Source organism: Protopterus annectens, chromosome 5.part0 (assembly GCF_019279795.1).
Source record: "Protopterus annectens isolate FY-2018-M chromosome 5.part0, PAN1.0, whole genome shotgun sequence".
Lineage (NCBI taxonomy): Eukaryota > Metazoa > Chordata > Ceratodontiformes > Protopteridae > Protopterus > Protopterus annectens.
Genome location: NC_056735.1, coordinates 891,356,106 through 891,377,854, shown reverse-complemented (window position 1 = coordinate 891,377,854; position 21,749 = coordinate 891,356,106). Strand labels below are relative to the sequence as shown.

General features: G+C 37.9%; 1 protein-coding gene across 1 annotated transcript in view; it reads left to right on the top strand.

Annotated features, from left to right (window-relative positions):
• The first annotated feature begins 1,261 nt into the window (after positions 1-1,261).
• LOC122802271 overlaps positions 1,262-21,749 on the top strand; it is a 144,995-nt gene continuing 124,507 nt past the window's right edge. The window contains exons 1-11 of the mRNA XM_044071922.1: positions 1,262-1,314; positions 1,375-1,400; positions 1,559-1,651; positions 3,822-3,914; positions 6,086-6,178; positions 8,351-8,443; positions 10,615-10,707; positions 12,880-12,972; positions 15,144-15,236; positions 17,406-17,498; positions 19,665-19,757. Coding sequence (XP_043927857.1) covers positions 1,262-1,314; positions 1,375-1,400; positions 1,559-1,651; positions 3,822-3,914; positions 6,086-6,178; positions 8,351-8,443; positions 10,615-10,707; positions 12,880-12,972; positions 15,144-15,236; positions 17,406-17,498; positions 19,665-19,757 — 916 coding nt within the window. The remainder of the gene's footprint in view (positions 1,315-1,374; positions 1,401-1,558; positions 1,652-3,821; positions 3,915-6,085; positions 6,179-8,350; positions 8,444-10,614; positions 10,708-12,879; positions 12,973-15,143; positions 15,237-17,405; positions 17,499-19,664; positions 19,758-21,749) is intronic.

Sequence of the window (21,749 nt, the reverse complement as noted above, 5' to 3'; positions counted from 1 at the left end):
TATGCATACATCAAGTGGGTTCCTTTTTCTGTGGTTCTGATGCAGATCACTTGCAGTTGTAAACTGTGTATCGGGTAAGACTCTATTATCTAATATCTACGTGTAGCATATCTGAGTATTTGAAATGTACTTTGCTTATCCGATCTGTCAGTATGAATTTGAGACTTTTACTGTGTGAAATATTTCACCGGCATCTGGGTACCTGAGCTTTTATATTTATGTTTGATCTTAATCCGGTACCACTGGAGATCATCCTACTATCTACACATATTCCGTGCCCTGCAAACATTAGTCCTAGACAGGTAACTATCAACCAGGCATACGTAATCAGCGGTTGCCCACTCTGACTTTACATGACAGTCGAATATAGGCCAAGCGAGAAAAGAGTCTAGCACAAGATTAAACTTTTGCCTTATTTTGGACAGGTTTGTATCTGCAAAATCTCCAATTCAGTAAACACAGTGGTCTATACCTCAGTTATTTTTGCTGACATGTTCCTGAGCAACAGGTTATTTTGTATGTCTCATGAGTTACTCCCCTTCCTGGGCCTTTATTTTTATGGTGGAGTTGTTTTTCTTCTTGTATATTAATGTACTGATGTTTTACCTAGCAATTCCTGTAATATTTACTTATACATTCAGCTCTTGTTTTCTCGTTAATATAATGTAGATGTATTATCTCATAGCTGTTCTGCACCCTGCAAACTTTAGTCCTAATAAGGTAAGTATCAACAAGGCACACATTACAATGTATAACCCAAAGTGCTTGCCCCTCACAGCTGTTGGTTCTGCAAGCAAAGAACGAGACTGACGGACGCTTATACAAGCTCACTTATTTCGGTCAGGGCTGTATCTGCACAACGGTTCGTATCTTAAAATGTTTCTCGTTTTCTTTTACTAATATACTTCAAGGCTTCTCACCCATTATTTCATATAGCTCCTCTGCGTCTTTACTTCTTCTGGACGTTCAGTTTCTGGGCATAATTAATATTAAAACTTGGGCAACAGAGTGGTAATATTCTGTTCCTTATGTAATGTTTATTCTGTTCAGTTTCTGGGCACAGTAAGTATTTGCTGTTGGGCAACAGAGTCGAGATATTCTTTTCCTTATGTAATATTTATTCTGTTTTATTTACTCATATAGTGCAACTTAGAAATATTGTCTCATAGCTCTTCTGGGCCCTCAAACTTAAATGCTAATCAAGTAAATAAAACCCAGGCCCACGTCTCTAACTACTATCTAGTGTGCTTGCCTCTTGGAAATGGATGCTCCCGAAGTGAGGAAGGAGTCTACTGGATGCCTCTGCATTATCAGGTTTGTATCTTCATGTGTACAATACTCAAAATGAGTTCTCTTTTTTTTTTTATTCTGCAGATATTTTTGCCAATACATTGCGGAATGTGAGATTATTGTGTATAGCACTTATATGTTAGCTTTTTAGCACCTTCAGTTTCAGGGCGCATTTATTTTTACATTTTTGAAAACTGTGCTAATATTGCATTTCGGAATTAATGCAATACTGATTATTTTTCTAATTAGTTTTTCTTTTCTTTTGCAGTATACTGCAGACATCTCTCACAGCATAGGTTCACTAAGTCTAGTCTGTGCAGTGGTGGTTCTTCTGTGGACTTGGAAGAGAGAGCCTGTCTAGGTAGGTTTTCCTACTAAAGAAAAGAAAAACTAATTAGAAAAATAATCACTTCAGCTTGTATACTTTGAGAAAATGCATTGGTTCCGCATATGTAGACTGCTGCATGTGAAAGACCAGAATAGGTTACATTTCATGTTGTACGAATGAGTGGATTGCTGAAGTTTCACCCAAATGCATAATGTCACTACTAGATGCTTTTTGAGAAAGATCTTCTTCTGCTAGATGTCGCCCTGCACATGCTCAGTGTAGCAAAACAAGTACTTAGTTTATTTTCTACACCTGACTTCTTCTGTTTTCTACATCTCACTTCTTCTGTGTTGGGCAGCTAGTTGGTAATACTCTGTTGCATATGGGATAATAGGAGATTACCAGGCAAAAGGCCCTAGGGCCTTTACAAGCGTAGCAAGAGTTTTCCCTGAATTGAAACCTCAGTCAGCACTTGTCACCCGATTGACTGGGGTGACAAGTGCTGACTGAGGTTTCTTTTCGGGGATAAACTCTTCACTAGGCTTGTAAAGGTTATGCAGCATTTATTTTGTTTTATTTACTCATATAGTGTAGCTTAGAAATATTAGCTCATAAGTGTTCTAGGCACTGATATGCAGTGCTTCATTATGCATACATCAAGTGGGTTCCTTTTTCTGTGGTTCTGATGCAGATCACTTGCAGTTGTAAACTGTGTATCGGGTAAGACTCTATTATCTAATATCTACGTGTAGCATATCTGAGTATTTGAAATGTACTTTGCTTATCCGATCTGTCAGTATGAATTTGAGACTTTTACTGTGTGAAATATTTCACCGGCATCTGGGTACCTGAGCTTTTATATTTATGTTTGATCTTAATCCGGTACCACTGGAGATCATCCTACTATCTACACATATTCCGTGCCCTGCAAACATTAGTCCTAGACAGGTAACTATCAACCAGGCATACGTAATCAGCGGTTGCCCACTCTGACTTTACATGACAGTCGAATATAGGCCAAGCGAGAAAAGAGTCTAGCACAAGATTAAACTTTTTGCCTTATTTTGGACAGGTTTGTATCTGCAAAATCTCCAATTCAGTAAACACAGTGGTCTATACCTCAGTTATTTTTGCTGACATGTTCCTGAGCAACAGGTTATTTTGTATGTCTCATGAGTTACTCCCCTTCCTGGGCCTTTATTTTTATGGTGGAGTTGTTTTTCTTCTTGTATATTAATGTACTGATGTTTTTCCTAGCAAATCCTGTAATATTTACTTATACATTCAGCTCTTGTTTTCTCGTTAATATAATGTAGATGTATTATCTCATAGCTGTTCTGCACCCTGCAAACTTTAGTCCTAATAAGGTAAGTATCAACAAGGCACACATTACAATGTATAACCCAAAGTGCTTGCCCCTCACAGCTGTTGGTTCTGCAAGCAAAGAACGAGACTGACGGACGCTTATACAAGCTCACTTATTTCGGTCAGGGCTGTATCTGCACAACGGTTCGTATCTTAAAATGTTTCTCGTTTTCTTTTACTAATATACTTCAAGGCTTCTCACCCATTATTTCATATAGCTCCTCTGCGTCTTTACTTCTTCTGGACGTTCAGTTTCTGGGCATAATTAATATTAAAACTTGGGCAACAGAGTGGTAATATTCTGTTCCTTATGTAATGTTTATTCTGTTCAGTTTCTGGGCACAGTAAGTATTTGCTGTTGGGCAACAGAGTCGAGATATTCTTTTCCTTATGTAATATTTATTCTGTTTTATTTACTCATATAGTGCAACTTAGAAATATTGTCTCATAGCTCTTCTGGGCCCTCAAACTTAAATGCTAATCAAGTAAATAAAACCCAGGCCCACGTCTCTAACTACTATCTAGTGTGCTTGCCTCTTGGAAATGGATGCTCGAAGTGAGGAAGGAGTCTACTGGATGCCTCTGCATTATCAGGTTTGTATCTTCATGTGTACAATACTCAAAATGAGTTCTCTTTTTTTTTTTATTCTGCAGATATTTTTGCCAATACATTGTGGAATGTGAGATTATTGTGTATAGCACTTATATGTTAGCTTTTTAGCACCTTCAGTTTCAGGGCGCATTTATTTTTACATTTTTGAAAACTGTGCTAATATTGCATTTCGGAATTAATGCAATACTGATTATTTTTCTAATTAGTTTTTCTTTTCTTTTGCAGTATACTGCAGACATCTCTCACAGCATAGGTTCACTAAGTCTAGTCTGTGCAGTGGTGGTTCTTCTGTGGACTTGGAAGAGAGAGCCTGTCTAGGTAGGTTTTCCTACTAAAGAAAAGAAAAACTAATTAGAAAAATAATCACTTCAGCTTGTATACTTTGAGAAAATGCATTGGTATCGCATATGTAGACTGCTGCATGTGAAAGACCAGAATAGGTTACATTTCATGTTGTACGAATGAGTGGATTGCTGAAGTTTCACCCAAATGCATAATGTCACTACTAGATGCTTTTTGAGAAAGATCTTCTTCTGCTAGATGTCGCCCTGCACATGCTCAGTGTAGCAAAACAAGTACTTAGTTTATTTTCTACACCTGACTTCTTCTGTTTTCTACATCTCACTTCTTCTGTGTTGGGCAGCTAGTTGGTAATACTCTGTTGCATATGGGATAATAGGAGATTACCAGGCAAAAGGCCCTAGGGCCTTTACAAGCGTAGCCAAGAGTTTTCCCGAAAAGAAACCTCAGTCAGCACTTGTCACCCGATTGACTGGGGTGACAAGTGCTGACTGAGGTTTCTTTTCGGGGATAAACTCTTCACTAGGCTTGTAAAGGTTATGCAGCATTTATTTTGTTTTATTTACTCATATAGTGTAGCTTAGAAATATTAGCTCATAAGTGTTCTAGGCACTGATATGCAGTGCTTCATTATGCATACATCAAGTGGGTTCCTTTTTCTGTGGTTCTGATGCAGATCACTTGCAGTTGTAAACTGTGTATCGGGTAAGACTCTATTATCTAATATCTACGTGTAGCATATCTGAGTATTTGAAATGTACTTTGCTTATCCGATCTGTCAGTATGAATTTGAGACTTTTACTGTGTGAAATATTTCACCGGCATCTGGGTACCTGAGCTTTTATATTTATGTTTGATCTTAATCCGGTACCACTGGAGATCATCCTACTATCTACACATATTCCGTGCCCTGCAAACATTAGTCCTAGACAGGTAACTATCAACCAGGCATACGTAATCAGCGGTTGCCCACTCTGACTTTACATGACAGTCGAATATAGGCCAAGCGAGAAAAGAGTCTAGCACAAGATTAAACTTTTGCCTTATTTTGGACAGGTTTGTATCTGCAAAATCTCCAATTCAGTAAACACAGTGGTCTATACCTCAGTTATTTTTGCTGACATGTTCCTGAGCAACAGGTTATTTTGTATGTCTCATGAGTTACTCCCCTTCCTGGGCCTTTATTTTTATGGTGGAGTTGTTTTTCTTCTTGTATATTAATGTACTGATGTTTTTCCTAGCAAATCCTGTAATATTTACTTATACATTCAGCTCTTGTTTTCTCGTTAATATAATGTAGATGTATTATCTCATAGCTGTTCTGCACCCTGCAAACTTTAGTCCTAATAAGGTAAGTATCAACAAGGCACACATTACAATGTATAACCCAAAGTGCTTGCCCCTCACAGCTGTTGGTTCTGCAAGCAAAGAACGAGACTGACGGACGCTTATACAAGCTCACTTATTTCGGTCAGGGCTGTATCTGCACAACGGTTCGTATCTTAAAATGTTTCTCGTTTTCTTTTACTAATATACTTCAAGGCTTCTCACCCATTATTTCATATAGCTCCTCTGCGTCTTTACTTCTTCTGGACGTTCAGTTTCTGGGCATAATTAATATTAAAACTTGGGCAACAGAGTGGTAATATTCTGTTCCTTATGTAATGTTTATTCTGTTCAGTTTCTGGGCACAGTAAGTATTTGCTGTTGGGCAACAGAGTCGAGATATTCTTTTCCTTATGTAATATTTATTCTGTTTTATTTACTCATATAGTGCAACTTAGAAATATTGTCTCATAGCTCTTCTGGGCCCTCAAACTTAAATGCTAATCAAGTAAATAAAACCCAGGCCCACGTCTCTAACTACTATCTAGTGTGCTTGCCTCTTGGAAATGGATGCTCCCGAAGTGAGGAAGGAGTCTACTGGATGCCTCTGCATTATCAGGTTTGTATCTTCATGTGTACAATACTCAAAATGAGTTCTCTTTTTTTTTTTATTCTGCAGATATTTTTGCCAATACATTGCGGAATGTGAGATTATTGTGTATAGCACTTATATGTTAGCTTTTTAGCACCTTCAGTTTCAGGGCGCATTTATTTTTACATTTTTGAAAACTGTGCTAATATTGCATTTCGGAATTAATGCAATACTGATTATTTTTCTAATTAGTTTTTCTTTTCTTTTGCAGTATACTGCAGACATCTCTCACAGCATAGGTTCACTAAGTCTAGTCTGTGCAGTGGTGGTTCTTCTGTGGACTTGGAAGAGAGAGCCTGTCTAGGTAGGTTTTCCTACTAAAGAAAAGAAAAACTAATTAGAAAAATAATCACTTCAGCTTGTATACTTTGAGAAAATGCATTGGTTCCGCATATGTAGACTGCTGCATGTGAAAGACCAGAATAGGTTACATTTCATGTTGTACGAATGAGTGGATTGCTGAAGTTTCACCCAAATGCATAATGTCACTACTAGATGCTTTTTGAGAAAGATCTTCTTCTGCTAGATGTCGCCCTGCACATGCTCAGTGTAGCAAAACAAGTACTTAGTTTATTTTCTACACCTGACTTCTTCTGTTTTCTACATCTCACTTCTTCTGTGTTGGGCAGCTAGTTGGTAATACTCTGTTGCATATGGGATAATAGGAGATTACCAGGCAAAAGGCCCTAGGGCCTTTACAAGCGTAGCCAAGAGTTTTCCCCGAAAAGAAACCTCAGTCAGCACTTGTCACCCGATTGACTGGGGTGACAAGTGCTGACTGAGGTTTCTTTTCGGGGATAAACTCTTCACTAGGCTTGTAAAGGTTATGCAGCATTTATTTTGTTTTATTTACTCATATAGTGTAGCTTAGAAATATTAGCTCATAAGTGTTCTAGGCACTGATATGCAGTGCTTCATTATGCATACATCAAGTGGGTTCCTTTTTCTGTGGTTCTGATGCAGATCACTTGCAGTTGTAAACTGTGTATCGGGTAAGACTCTATTATCTAATATCTACGTGTAGCATATCTGAGTATTTGAAATGTACTTTGCTTATCCGATCTGTCAGTATGAATTTGAGACTTTTACTGTGTGAAATATTTCACCGGCATCTGGGTACCTGAGCTTTTATATTTATGTTTGATCTTAATCCGGTACCACTGGAGATCATCCTACTATCTACACATATTCCGTGCCCTGCAAACATTAGTCCTAGACAGGTAACTATCAACCAGGCATACGTAATCAGCGGTTGCCCACTCTGACTTTACATGACAGTCGAATATAGGCCAAGCGAGAAAAGAGTCTAGCACAAGATTAAACTTTTGCCTTATTTTGGACAGGTTTGTATCTGCAAAATCTCCAATTCAGTAAACACAGTGGTCTATACCTCAGTTATTTTTGCTGACATGTTCCTGAGCAACAGGTTATTTTGTATGTCTCATGAGTTACTCCCCTTCCTGGGCCTTTATTTTTATGGTGGAGTTGTTTTTCTTCTTGTATATTAATGTACTGATGTTTTTCCTAGCAAATCCTGTAATATTTACTTATACATTCAGCTCTTGTTTTCTCGTTAATATAATGTAGATGTATTATCTCATAGCTGTTCTGCACCCTGCAAACTTTAGTCCTAATAAGGTAAGTATCAACAAGGCACACATTACAATGTATAACCCAAAGTGCTTGCCCCTCACAGCTGTTGGTTCTGCAAGCAAAGAACGAGACTGACGGACGCTTATACAAGCTCACTTATTTCGGTCAGGGCTGTATCTGCACAACGGTTCGTATCTTAAAATGTTTCTCGTTTTCTTTTACTAATATACTTCAAGGCTTCTCACCCATTATTTCATATAGCTCCTCTGCGTCTTTACTTCTTCTGGACGTTCAGTTTCTGGGCATAATTAATATTAAAACTTGGGCAACAGAGTGGTAATATTCTGTTCCTTATGTAATGTTTATTCTGTTCAGTTTCTGGGCACAGTAAGTATTTGCTGTTGGGCAACAGAGTCGAGATATTCTTTTCCTTATGTAATATTTATTCTGTTTTATTTACTCATATAGTGCAACTTAGAAATATTGTCTCATAGCTCTTCTGGGCCCTCAAACTTAAATGCTAATCAAGTAAATAAAACCCAGGCCCACGTCTCTAACTACTATCTAGTGTGCTTGCCTCTTGGAAATGGATGCTCCCGAAGTGAGGAAGGAGTCTACTGGATGCCTCTGCATTATCAGGTTTGTATCTTCATGTGTACAATACTCAAAATGAGTTCTCTTTTTTTTTTTATTCTGCAGATATTTTTGCCAATACATTGCGGAATGTGAGATTATTGTGTATAGCACTTATATGTTAGCTTTTTAGCACCTTCAGTTTCAGGGCGCATTTATTTTTACATTTTTGAAAACTGTGCTAATATTGCATTTCGGAATTAATGCAATACTGATTATTTTTCTAATTAGTTTTTCTTTTCTTTTGCAGTATACTGCAGACATCTCTCACAGCATAGGTTCACTAAGTCTAGTCTGTGCAGTGGTGGTTCTTCTGTGGACTTGGAAGAGAGAGCCTGTCTAGGTAGGTTTTCCTACTAAAGAAAAGAAAAACTAATTAGAAAAATAATCACTTCAGCTTGTATACTTTGAGAAAATGCATTGGTTCCGCATATGTAGACTGCTGCATGTGAAAGACCAGAATAGGTTACATTTCATGTTGTACGAATGAGTGGATTGCTGAAGTTTCACCCAAATGCATAATGTCACTACTAGATGCTTTTTGAGAAAGATCTTCTTCTGCTAGATGTCGCCCTGCACATGCTCAGTGTAGCAAAACAAGTACTTAGTTTATTTTCTACACCTGACTTCTTCTGTTTTCTACATCTCACTTCTTCTGTGTTGGGCAGCTAGTTGGTAATACTCTGTTGCATATGGGATAATAGGAGATTACCAGGCAAAAGGCCCTAGGGCCTTTACAAGCGTAGCCAAGAGTTTTCCCGAAAAGAAACCTCAGTCAGCACTTGTCACCCGATTGACTGGGGTGACAAGTGCTGACTGAGGTTTCTTTTCGGGGATAAACTCTTCACTAGGCTTGTAAAGGTTATGCAGCATTTATTTTGTTTTATTTACTCATATAGTGTAGCTTAGAAATATTAGCTCATAAGTGTTCTAGGCACTGATATGCAGTGCTTCATTATGCATACATCAAGTGGGTTCCTTTTTCTGTGGTTCTGATGCAGATCACTTGCAGTTGTAAACTGTGTATCGGGTAAGACTCTATTATCTAATATCTACGTGTAGCATATCTGAGTATTTGAAATGTACTTTGCTTATCCGATCTGTCAGTATGAATTTGAGACTTTTACTGTGTGAAATATTTCACCGGCATCTGGGTACCTGAGCTTTTATATTTATGTTTGATCTTAATCCGGTACCACTGGAGATCATCCTACTATCTACACATATTCCGTGCCCTGCAAACATTAGTCCTAGACAGGTAACTATCAACCAGGCATACGTAATCAGCGGTTGCCCACTCTGACTTTACATGACAGTCGAATATAGGCCAAGCGAGAAAAGAGTCTAGCACAAGATTAAACTTTTGCCTTATTTTGGACAGGTTTGTATCTGCAAAATCTCCAATTCAGTAAACACAGTGGTCTATACCTCAGTTATTTTTGCTGACATGTTCCTGAGCAACAGGTTATTTTGTATGTCTCATGAGTTACTCCCCTTCCTGGGCCTTTATTTTTATGGTGGAGTTGTTTTTCTTCTTGTATATTAATGTACTGATGTTTTTCCTAGCAAATCCTGTAATATTTACTTATACATTCAGCTCTTGTTTTCTCGTTAATATAATGTAGATGTATTATCTCATAGCTGTTCTGCACCCTGCAAACTTTAGTCCTAATAAGGTAAGTATCAACAAGGCACACATTACAATGTATAACCCAAAGTGCTTGCCCCTCACAGCTGTTGGTTCTGCAAGCAAAGAACGAGACTGACGGACGCTTATACAAGCTCACTTATTTCGGTCAGGGCTGTATCTGCACAACGGTTCGTATCTTAAAATGTTTCTCGTTTTCTTTTACTAATATACTTCAAGGCTTCTCACCCATTATTTCATATAGCTCCTCTGCGTCTTTACTTCTTCTGGACGTTCAGTTTCTGGGCATAATTAATATTAAAACTTGGGCAACAGAGTGGTAATATTCTGTTCCTTATGTAATGTTTATTCTGTTCAGTTTCTGGGCACAGTAAGTATTTGCTGTTGGGCAACAGAGTCGAGATATTCTTTTCCTTATGTAATATTTATTCTGTTTTATTTACTCATATAGTGCAACTTAGAAATATTGTCTCATAGCTCTTCTGGGCCCTCAAACTTAAATGCTAATCAAGTAAATAAAACCCAGGCCCACGTCTCTAACTACTATCTAGTGTGCTTGCCTCTTGGAAATGGATGCTCCCGAAGTGAGGAAGGAGTCTACTGGATGCCTCTGCATTATCAGGTTTGTATCTTCATGTGTACAATACTCAAAATGAGTTCTCTTTTTTTTTTTATTCTGCAGATATTTTTGCCAATACATTGCGGAATGTGAGATTATTGTGTATAGCACTTATATGTTAGCTTTTTAGCACCTTCAGTTTCAGGGCGCATTTATTTTTACATTTTTGAAAACTGTGCTAATATTGCATTTCAGAATTAATGCAATACTGATTATTTTTCTAATTAGTTTTTCTTTTCTTTTGCAGTATACTGCAGACATCTCTCACAGCATAGGTTCACTAAGTCTAGTCTGTGCAGTGGTGGTTCTTCTGTGGACTTGGAAGAGAGAGCCTGTCTAGGTAGGTTTTCCTACTAAAGAAAAGAAAAACTAATTAGAAAAATAATCACTTCAGCTTGTATACTTTGAGAAAATGCATTGGTTCCGCATATGTAGACTGCTGCATGTGAAAGACCAGAATAGGTTACATTTCATGTTGTACGAATGAGTGGATTGCTGAAGTTTCACCCAAATGCATAATGTCACTACTAGATGCTTTTTGAGAAAGATCTTCTTCTGCTAGATGTCGCCCTGCACATGCTCAGTGTAGCAAAACAAGTACTTAGTTTATTTTCTACACCTGACTTCTTCTGTTTTCTACATCTCACTTCTTCTGTGTTGGGCAGCTAGTTGGTAATACTCTGTTGCATATGGGATAATAGGAGATTACCAGGCAAAAGGCCCTAGGGCCTTTACAAGCGTAGCCAAGAGTTTTCCCGAAAAGAAACCTCAGTCAGCACTTGTCACCCGATTGACTGGGGTGACAAGTGCTGACTGAGGTTTCTTTTCGGGGATAAACTCTTCACTAGGCTTGTAAAGGTTATGCAGCATTTATTTTGTTTTATTTACTCATATAGTGTAGCTTAGAAATATTAGCTCATAAGTGTTCTAGGCACTGATATGCAGTGCTTCATTATGCATACATCAAGTGGGTTCCTTTTTCTGTGGTTCTGATGCAGATCACTTGCAGTTGTAAACTGTGTATCGGGTAAGACTCTATTATCTAATATCTACGTGTAGCATATCTGAGTATTTGAAATGTACTTTGCTTATCCGATCTGTCAGTATGAATTTGAGACTTTTACTGTGAGAAATATTTCACCGGCATCTGGGTACCTGAGCTTTTATATTTATGTTTGATCTTAATCCGGTACCACTGGAGATCATCCTACTATCTACACATATTCCGTGCCCTGCAAACATTAGTCCTAGACAGGTAACTATCAACCAGGCATACGTAATCAGCGGTTGCCCACTCTGACTTTACATGACAGTCGAATATAGGCCAAGCGAGAAAAGAGTCTAGCACAAGATTAAACTTTTTGCCTTATTTTGGACAGGTTTGTATCTGCAAAATCTCCAATTCAGTAAACACAGTGGTCTATACCTCAGTTATTTTTGCTGACATGTTCCTGAGCAACAGGTTATTTTGTATGTCTCATGAGTTACTCCCCTTCCTGGGCCTTTATTTTTATGGTGGAGTTGTTTTTCTTCTTGTATATTAATGTACTGATGTTTTTCCTAGCAAATCCTGTAATATTTACTTATACATTCAGCTCTTGTTTTCTCGTTAATATAATGTAGATGTATTATCTCATAGCTGTTCTGCACCCTGCAAACTTTAGTCCTAATAAGGTAAGTATCAACAAGGCACACATTACAATGTATAACCCAAAGTGCTTGCCCCTCACAGCTGTTGGTTCTGCAAGCAAAGAACGAGACTGACGGACGCTTATACAAGCTCACTTATTTCGGTCAGGGCTGTATCTGCACAACGGTTCGTATCTTAAAATGTTTCTCGTTTTCTTTTACTAATATACTTCAAGGCTTCTCACCCATTATTTCATATAGCTCCTCTGCGTCTTTACTTCTTCTGGACGTTCAGTTTCTGGGCATAATTAATATTAAAACTTGGGCAACAGAGTGGTAATATTCTGTTCCTTATGTAATGTTTATTCTGTTCAGTTTCTGGGCACAGTAAGTATTTGCTGTTGGGCAACAGAGTCGAGATATTCTTTTCCTTATGTAATATTTATTCTGTTTTATTTACTCATATAGTGCAACTTAGAAATATTGTCTCATAGCTCTTCTGGGCCCTCAAACTTAAATGCTAATCAAGTAAATAAAACCCAGGCCCACGTCTCTAACTACTATCTAGTGTGCTTGCCTCTTGGAAATGGATGCTCCCGAAGTGAGGAAGGAGTCTACTGGATGCCTCTGCATTATCAGGTTTGTATCTTCATGTGTACAATACTCAAAATGAGTTCTCTTTTTTTTTTTATTCTGCAGATATTTTTGCCAATACATTGCGGAATGTGAGATTATTGTGTATAGCACTTATATGTTAGCTTTTTAGCACCTTCAGTTTCAGGGCGCATTTATTTTTACATTTTTGAAAACTGTGCTAATATTGCATTTTGGAATTAATGCAATACTGATTATTTTTCTAATTAGTTTTTCTTTTCTTTTGCAGTATACTGCAGACATCTCTCACAGCATAGGTTCACTAAGTCTAGTCTGTGCAGTGGTGGTTCTTCTGTGGACTTGGAAGAGAGAGCCTGTCTAGGTAGGTTTTCCTACTAAAGAAAAGAAAAACTAATTAGAAAAATAATCACTTCAGCTTGTATACTTTGAGAAAATGCATTGGTTCCGCATATGTAGACTGCTGCATGTGAAAGACCAGAATAGGTTACATTTCATGTTGTACGAATGAGTGGATTGCTGAAGTTTCACCCAAATGCATAATGTCACTACTAGATGCTTTTTGAGAAAGATCTTCTTCTGCTAGATGTCGCCCTGCACATGCTCAGTGTAGCAAAACAAGTACTTAGTTTATTTTCTACACCTGACTTCTTCTGTTTTCTACATCTCACTTCTTCTGTGTTGGGCAGCTAGTTGGTAATACTCTGTTGCATATGGGATAATAGGAGATTACCAGGCAAAAGGCCCTAGGGCCTTTACAAGCGTAGCCAAGAGTTTTCCCGAAAAGAAACCTCAGTCAGCACTTGTCACCCGATTGACTGGGGTGACAAGTGCTGACTGAGGTTTCTTTTCGGGGATAAACTCTTCACTAGGCTTGTAAAGGTTATGCAGCATTTATTTTGTTTTATTTACTCATATAGTGTAGCTTAGAAATATTAGCTCATAAGTGTTCTAGGCACTGATATGCAGTGCTTCATTATGCATACATCAAGTGGGTTCCTTTTTCTGTGGTTCTGATGCAGATCACTTGCAGTTGTAAACTGTGTATCGGGTAAGACTCTATTATCTAATATCTACGTGTAGCATATCTGAGTATTTGAAATGTACTTTGCTTATCCGATCTGTCAGTATGAATTTGAGACTTTTACTGTGTGAAATATTTCACCGGCATCTGGGTACCTGAGCTTTTATATTTATGTTTGATCTTAATCCGGTACCACTGGAGATCATCCTACTATCTACACATATTCCGTGCCCTGCAAACATTAGTCCTAGACAGGTAACTATCAACCAGGCATACGTAATCAGCGGTTGCCCACTCTGACTTTACATGACAGTCGAATATAGGCCAAGCGAGAAAAGAGTCTAGCACAAGATTAAACTTTTGCCTTATTTTGGACAGGTTTGTATCTGCAAAATCTCCAATTCAGTAAACACAGTGGTCTATACCTCAGTTATTTTTGCTGACATGTTCCTGAGCAACAGGTTATTTTGTATGTCTCATGAGTTACTCCCCTTCCTGGGCCTTTATTTTTATGGTGGAGTTGTTTTTCTTCTTGTATATTAATGTACTGATGTTTTTCCTAGCAAATCCTGTAATATTTACTTATACATTCAGCTCTTGTTTTCTCGTTAATATAATGTAGATGTATTATCTCATAGCTGTTCTGCACCCTGCAAACTTTAGTCCTAATAAGGTAAGTATCAACAAGGCACACATTACAATGTATAACCCAAAGTGCTTGCCCCTCACAGCTGTTGGTTCTGCAAGCAAAGAACGAGACTGACGGACGCTTATACAAGCTCACTTATTTCGGTCAGGGCTGTATCTGCACAACGGTTCGTATCTTAAAATGTTTCTCGTTTTCTTTTACTAATATACTTCAAGGCTTCTCACCCATTATTTCATATAGCTCCTCTGCGTCTTTACTTCTTCTGGACGTTCAGTTTCTGGGCATAATTAATATTAAAACTTGGGCAACAGAGTGGTAATATTCTGTTCCTTATGTAATGTTTATTCTGTTCAGTTTCTGGGCACAGTAAGTATTTGCTGTTGGGCAACAGAGTCGAGATATTCTTTTCCTTATGTAATATTTATTCTGTTTTATTTACTCATATAGTGCAACTTAGAAATATTGTCTCATAGCTCTTCTGGGCCCTCAAACTTAAATGCTAATCAAGTAAATAAAACCCAGGCCCACGTCTCTAACTACTATCTAGTGTGCTTGCCTCTTGGAAATGGATGCTCCCGAAGTGAGGAAGGAGTCTACTGGATGCCTCTGCATTATCAGGTTTGTATCTTCATGTGTACAATACTCAAAATGAGTTCTCTTTTTTTTTTTATTCTGCAGATATTTTTGCCAATACATTGCGGAATGTGAGATTATTGTGTATAGCACTTATATGTTAGCTTTTTAGCACCTTCAGTTTCAGGGCGCATTTATTTTTACATTTTTGAAAACTGTGCTAATATTGCATTTCGGAATTAATGCAATACTGATTATTTTTCTAATTAGTTTTTCTTTTCTTTTGCAGTATACTGCAGACATCTCTCACAGCATAGGTTCACTAAGTCTAGTCTGTGCAGTGGTGGTTCTTCTGTGGACTTGGAAGAGAGAGCCTGTCTAGGTAGGTTTTCCTACTAAAGAAAAGAAAAACTAATTAGAAAAATAATCACTTCAGCTTGTATACTTTGAGAAAATGCATTGGTATCGCATATGTAGACTGCTGCATGTGAAAGACCAGAATAGGTTACATTTCATGTTGTACGAATGAGTGGATTGCTGAAGTTTCACCCAAATGCATAATGTCACTACTAGATGCTTTTTGAGAAAGATCTTCTTCTGCTAGATGTCGCCCTGCACATGCTCAGTGTAGCAAAACAAGTACTTAGTTTATTTTCTACACCTGACTTCTTCTGTTTTCTACATCTCACTTCTTCTGTGTTGGGCAGCTAGTTGGTAATACTCTGTTGCATATGGGATAATAGGAGATTACCAGGCAAAAGGCCCTAGGGCCTTTACAAGCGTAGCCAAGAGTTTCCCCAAAAAAGAAACCTCAGTCAGCACTTGTCACCCGATTGACTGGGGTGACAAGTGCTGACTGAGGTTTCTTTTCGGGGATAAACTCTTCACTAGGCTTGTAAAGGTTATGCAGCATTTATTTTGTTTTATTTACTCATATAGTGTAGCTTAGAAATATTAGCTCATAAGTGTTCTAGGCACTGATATGCAGTGCTTCATTATGCATACATCAAGTGGGTTCCTTTTTCTGTGGTTCTGATGCAGATCACTTGCAGTTGTAAACTGTGTATCGGGTAAGACTCTATTATCTAATATCTACGTGTAGCATATCTGAGTATTTGAAATGTACTTTGCTTATCCGATCTGTCAGTATGAATTTGAGACTTTTACTGTGTGAAATATTTCACCGGCATCTGGGTACCTGAGCTTTTATATTTATGTTTGATCTTAATCCGGTACCACTGGAGATCATCCTACTATCTACACATATTCCGTGCCCTGCAAACATTAGTCCTAGACAGGTAACTATCAACCAGGCATACGTAATCAGCGGTTGCCCACTCTGACTTTACATGACAGTCGAATATAGGCCAAGCGAGAAAAGAGTCTAGCACAAGATTAAACTTTTGCCTTATTTTGGACAGGTTTGTATCTGCAAAATCTCCAATTCAGTAAACACAGTGGTCTATACCTCAGTTATTTTTGCTGACATGTTCCTGAGCAACAGGTTATTTTGTATGTCTCATGAGTTACTCCCCTTCCTGGGCCTTTATTTTTATGGTGGAGTTGTTTTTCTTCTTGTATATTAATGTACTGATGTTTTTCCTAGCAAATCCTGTAATATTTACTTATACATTCAGCTCTTGTTTTCTCGTTAATATAATGTAGATGTATTATCTCATAGCTGTTCTGCACCCTGCAAACTTTAGTCCTAATAAGGTAAGTATCAACAAGGCACACATTACAATGTATAACCCAAAGTGCTTGCCCCTCACAGCTGTTGGTTCTGCAAGCAAAGAACGAGACTGACGGACGCTTATACAAGCTCACTTATTTCGGTCAGGGCTGTATCTGCACAACGGTTCGTATCTTAAAATGTTTCTCGTTTTCTTTTACTAATATACTTCAAGGCTTCTCACCCATTATTTCATATAGCTCCTCTGCGTCTTTACTTCTTCTGGACGTTCAGTTTCTGGGCATAATTAATATTAAAACTTGGGCAACAGAGTGGTAATATTCTGTTCCTTATGTAATGTTTATTCTGTTCAGTTTCTGGGCACAGTAAGTATTTGCTGTTGGGCAACAGAGTCGAGATATTCTTTTCCTTATGTAATATTTATTCTGTTTTATTTACTCATATAGTGCAACTTAGAAATATTGTCTCATAGCTCTTCTGGGCCCTCAAACTTAAATGCTAATCAAGTAAATAAAACCCAGGCCCACGTCTCTAACTACTATCTAGTGTGCTTGCCTCTTGGAAATGGATGCTCGAAGTGAGGAAGGAGTCTACTGGATGCCTCTGCATTATCAGGTTTGTATCTTCATGTGTACAATACTCAAAATGAGTTCTCTTTTTTTTTTTATTCTGCAGATATTTTTGCCAATACATTGTGGAATGTGAGATTATTGTGTATAGCACTTATATGTTAGCTTTTAGCACCTTCAGTTTCAGGGCGCATTTATTTTTACATTTTTGAAAACTGTGCTAATATTGCATTTCGGAATTAATGCAATACTGATTATTTTTCTAATTAGTTTTTCTTTTCTTTTGCAGTATACTGCAGACATCTCTCACAGCATAGGTTCACTAAGTCTAGTCTGTGCAGTGGTGGTTCTTCTGTGGACTTGGAAGAGAGAGCCTGTCTAGGTAGGTTTTCCTACTAAAGAAAAGAAAAACTAATTAGAAAAATAATCACTTCAGCTTGTATACTTTGAGAAAATGCATTGGTTCCGCATATGTAGACTGCTGCATGTGAAAGACCAGAATAGGTTACATTTCATGTTGTACGAATGAGTGGATTGCTGAAGTTTCACCCAAATGCATAATGTCACTACTAGATGCTTTTTGAGAAAGATCTTCTTCTGCTAGATGTCGCCCTGCACATGCTCAGTGTAGCAAAACAAGTACTTAGTTTATTTTCTACACCTGACTTCTTCTGTTTTCTACATCTCACTTCTTCTGTGTTGGGCAGCTAGTTGGTAATACTCTGTTGCATATGGGATAATAGGAGATTACCAGGCAAAAGGCCCTAGGGCCTTTACAAGCCAAGAGTTTCCCCGAAAAGAAACCTCAGTCAGCACTTGTCACCCGATTGACTGGGGTGACAAGTGCTGACTGAGGTTTCTTTTCGGGGATAAACTCTTCACTAGGCTTGTAAAGGTTATGCAGCATTTATTTTGTTTTATTTACTCATATAGTGTAGCTTAGAAATATTAGCTCATAAGTGTTCTAGGCACTGATATGCAGTGCTTCATTATGCATACATCAAGTGGGTTCCTTTTTCTGTGGTTCTGATGCAGATCACTTGCAGTTGTAAACTGTGTATCGGGTAAGACTCTATTATCTAATATCTACGTGTAGCATATCTGAGTATTTGAAATGTACTTTGCTTATCCGATCTGTCAGTATGAATTTGAGACTTTTACTGTGAGAAATATTTCACCGGCATCTGGGTACCTGAGCTTTTATATTTATGTTTGATCTTAATCCGGTACCACTGGAGATCATCCTACTATCTACACATATTCCGTGCCCTGCAAACATTAGTCCTAGACAGGTAACTATCAACCAGGCATACGTAATCAGCGGTTGCCCACTCTGACTTTACATGACAGTCGAATATAGGCCAAGCGAGAAAAGAGTCTAGCACAAGATTAAACTTTTGCCTTATTTTGGACAGGTTTGTATCTGCAAAATCTCCAATTCAGTAAACACAGTGGTCTATACCTCAGTTATTTTTGCTGACATGTTCCTGAGCAACAGGTTATTTTGTATGTCTCATGAGTTACTCCCCTTCCTGGGCCTTTATTTTTATGGTGGAGTTGTTTTTCTTCTTGTATATTAATGTACTGATGTTTTACCTAGCAATTCCTGTAATATTTACTTATACATTCAGCTCTTGTTTTCTCGTTAATATAATGTAGATGTATTATCTCATAGCTGTTCTGCACCCTGCAAACTTTAGTCCTAATAAGGTAAGTATCAACAAGGCACACATTACAATGTATAACCCAAAGTGCTTGCCCCTCACAGCTGTTGGTTCTGCAAGCAAAGAACGAGACTGACGGACGCTTATACAAGCTCACTTATTTCGGTCAGGGCTGTATCTGCACAACGGTTCGTATCTTAAAATGTTTCTCGTTTTCTTTTACTAATATACTTCAAGGCTTCTCACCCATTATTTCATATAGCTCCTCTGCGTCTTTACTTCTTCTGGACGTTCAGTTTCTGGGCATAATTAATATTAAAACTTGGGCAACAGAGTGGTAATATTCTGTTCCTTATGTAATGTTTATTCTGTTCAGTTTCTGGGCACAGTAAGTATTTGCTGTTGGGCAACAGAGTCGAGATATTCTTTTCCTTATGTAATATTTATTCTGTTTTATTTACTCATATAGTGCAACTTAGAAATATTGTCTCATAGCTCTTCTGGGCCCTCAAACTTAAATGCTAATCAAGTAAATAAAACCCAGGCCCACGTCTCTAACTACTATCTAGTGTGCTTGCCTCTTGGAAATGGATGCTCCCGAAGTGAGGAAGGAGTCTACTGGATGCCTCTGCATTATCAGGTTTGTATCTTCATGTGTACAATACTCAAAATGAGTTCTCTTTTTTTTTTTATTCTGCAGATATTTTTGCCAATACATTGCGGAATGTGAGATTATTGTGTATAGCACTTATATGTTAGCTTTTTAGCACCTTCAGTTTCAGGGCGCATTTATTTTTACATTTTTGAAAACTGTGCTAATATTGCATTTCAGAATTAATGCAATACTGATTATTTTTCTAATTAGTTTTTCTTTTCTTTTGCAGTATACTGCAGACATCTCTCACAGCATAGGTTCACTAAGTCTAGTCTGTGCAGTGGTGGTTCTTCTGTGGACTTGGAAGAGAGAGCCTGTCTAGGTAGGTTTTCCTACTAAAGAAAAGAAAAACTAATTAGAAAAATAATCACTTCAGCTTGTATACTTTGAGAAAATGCATTGGTTCCGCATATGTAGACTGCTGCATGTGAAAGACCAGAATAGGTTACATTTCATGTTGTACGAATGAGTGGATTGCTGAAGTTTCACCCAAATGCATAATGTCACTACTAGATGCTTTTTGAGAAAGATCTTCTTCTGCTAGATGTCGCCCTGCACATGCTCAGTGTAGCAAAACAAGTACTTAGTTTATTTTCTACACCTGACTTCTTCTGTTTTCTACATCTCACTTCTTCTGTGTTGGGCAGCTAGTTGGTAATACTCTGTTGCATATGGGATAATAGGAGATTACCAGGCAAAAGGCCCTAGGGCCTTTACAAGCGTAGCCAAGAGTTTTCCCGAAAAGAAACCTCAGTCAGCACTTGTCACCCGATTGACTGGGGTGACAAGTGCTGACTGAGGTTTCTTTTCGGGGATAAACTCTTCACTAGGCTTGTAAAGGTTATGCAGCATTTATTTTGTTTTATTTACTCATATAGTGTAGCTTAGAAATATTAGCTCATAAGTGTTCTAGGCACTGATATGCAGTGCTTCATTATGCATACATCAAGTGGGTTCCTTTTTCTGTGGTTCTGATGCAGATCACTTGCAGTTGTAAACTGTGTATCGGGTAAGACTCTATTATCTAATATCTACGTGTAGCATATCTGAGTATTTGAAATGTACTTTGCTTATCCGATCTGTCAGTATGAATTTGAGACTTTTACTGTGTGAAATATTTCACCGGCATCTGGGTACCTGAGCTTTTATATTTATGTTTGATCTTAATCCGGTACCACTGGAGATCATCCTACTATCTACACATATTCCGTGCCCTGCAAACATTAGTCCTAGACAGGTAACTATCAACCAGGCATACGTAATCAGCGGTTGCCCACTCTGACTTTACATGACAGTCGAATATAGGCCAAGCGAGAAAAGAGTCTAGCACAAGATTAAACTTTTGCCTTATTTTGGACAGGTTTGTATCTGCAAAATCTCCAATTCAGTAAACACAGTGGTCTATACCTCAGTTATTTTTGCTGACATGTTCCTGAGCAACAGGTTATTTTGTATGTCTCATGAGTTACTCCCCTTCCTGGGCCTTTATTTTTATGGTGGAGTTGTTTTTCTTCTTGTATATTAATGTACTGATGTTTTTCCTAGCAAATCCTGTAATATTTACTTATACATTCAGCTCTTGTTTTCTCGTTAATATAATGTAGATGTATTATCTCATAGCTGTTCTGCACCCTGCAAACTTTAGTCCTAATAAGGTAAGTATCAACAAGGCACACATTACAATGTATAACCCAAAGTGCTTGCCCCTCACAGCTGTTGGTTCTGCAAGCAAAGAACGAGACTGACGGACGCTTATACAAGCTCACTTATTTCGGTCAGGGCTGTATCTGCACAACGGTTCGTATCTTAAAATGTTTCTCGTTTTCTTTTACTAATATACTTCAAGGCTTCTCACCCATTATTTCATATAGCTCCTCTGCGTCTTTACTTCTTCTGGACGTTCAGTTTCTGGGCATAATTAATATTAAAACTTGGGCAACAGAGTGGTAATATTCTGTTCCTTATGTAATGTTTATTCTGTTCAGTTTCTGGGCACAGTAAGTATTTGCTGTTGGGCAACAGAGTCGAGATATTCTTTTCCTTATGTAATATTTATTCTGTTTTATTTACTCATATAGTGCAACTTAGAAATATTGTCTCATAGCTCTTCTGGGCCCTCAAACTTAAATGCTAATCAAGTAAATAAAACCCAGGCCCACGTCTCTAACTACTATCTAGTGTGCTTGCCTCTTGGAAATGGATGCTCCCGAAGTGAGGAAGGAGTCTACTGGATGCCTCTGCATTATCAGGTTTGTATCTTCATGTGTACAATACTCAAAATGAGTTCTCTTTTTTTTTTTATTCTGCAGATATT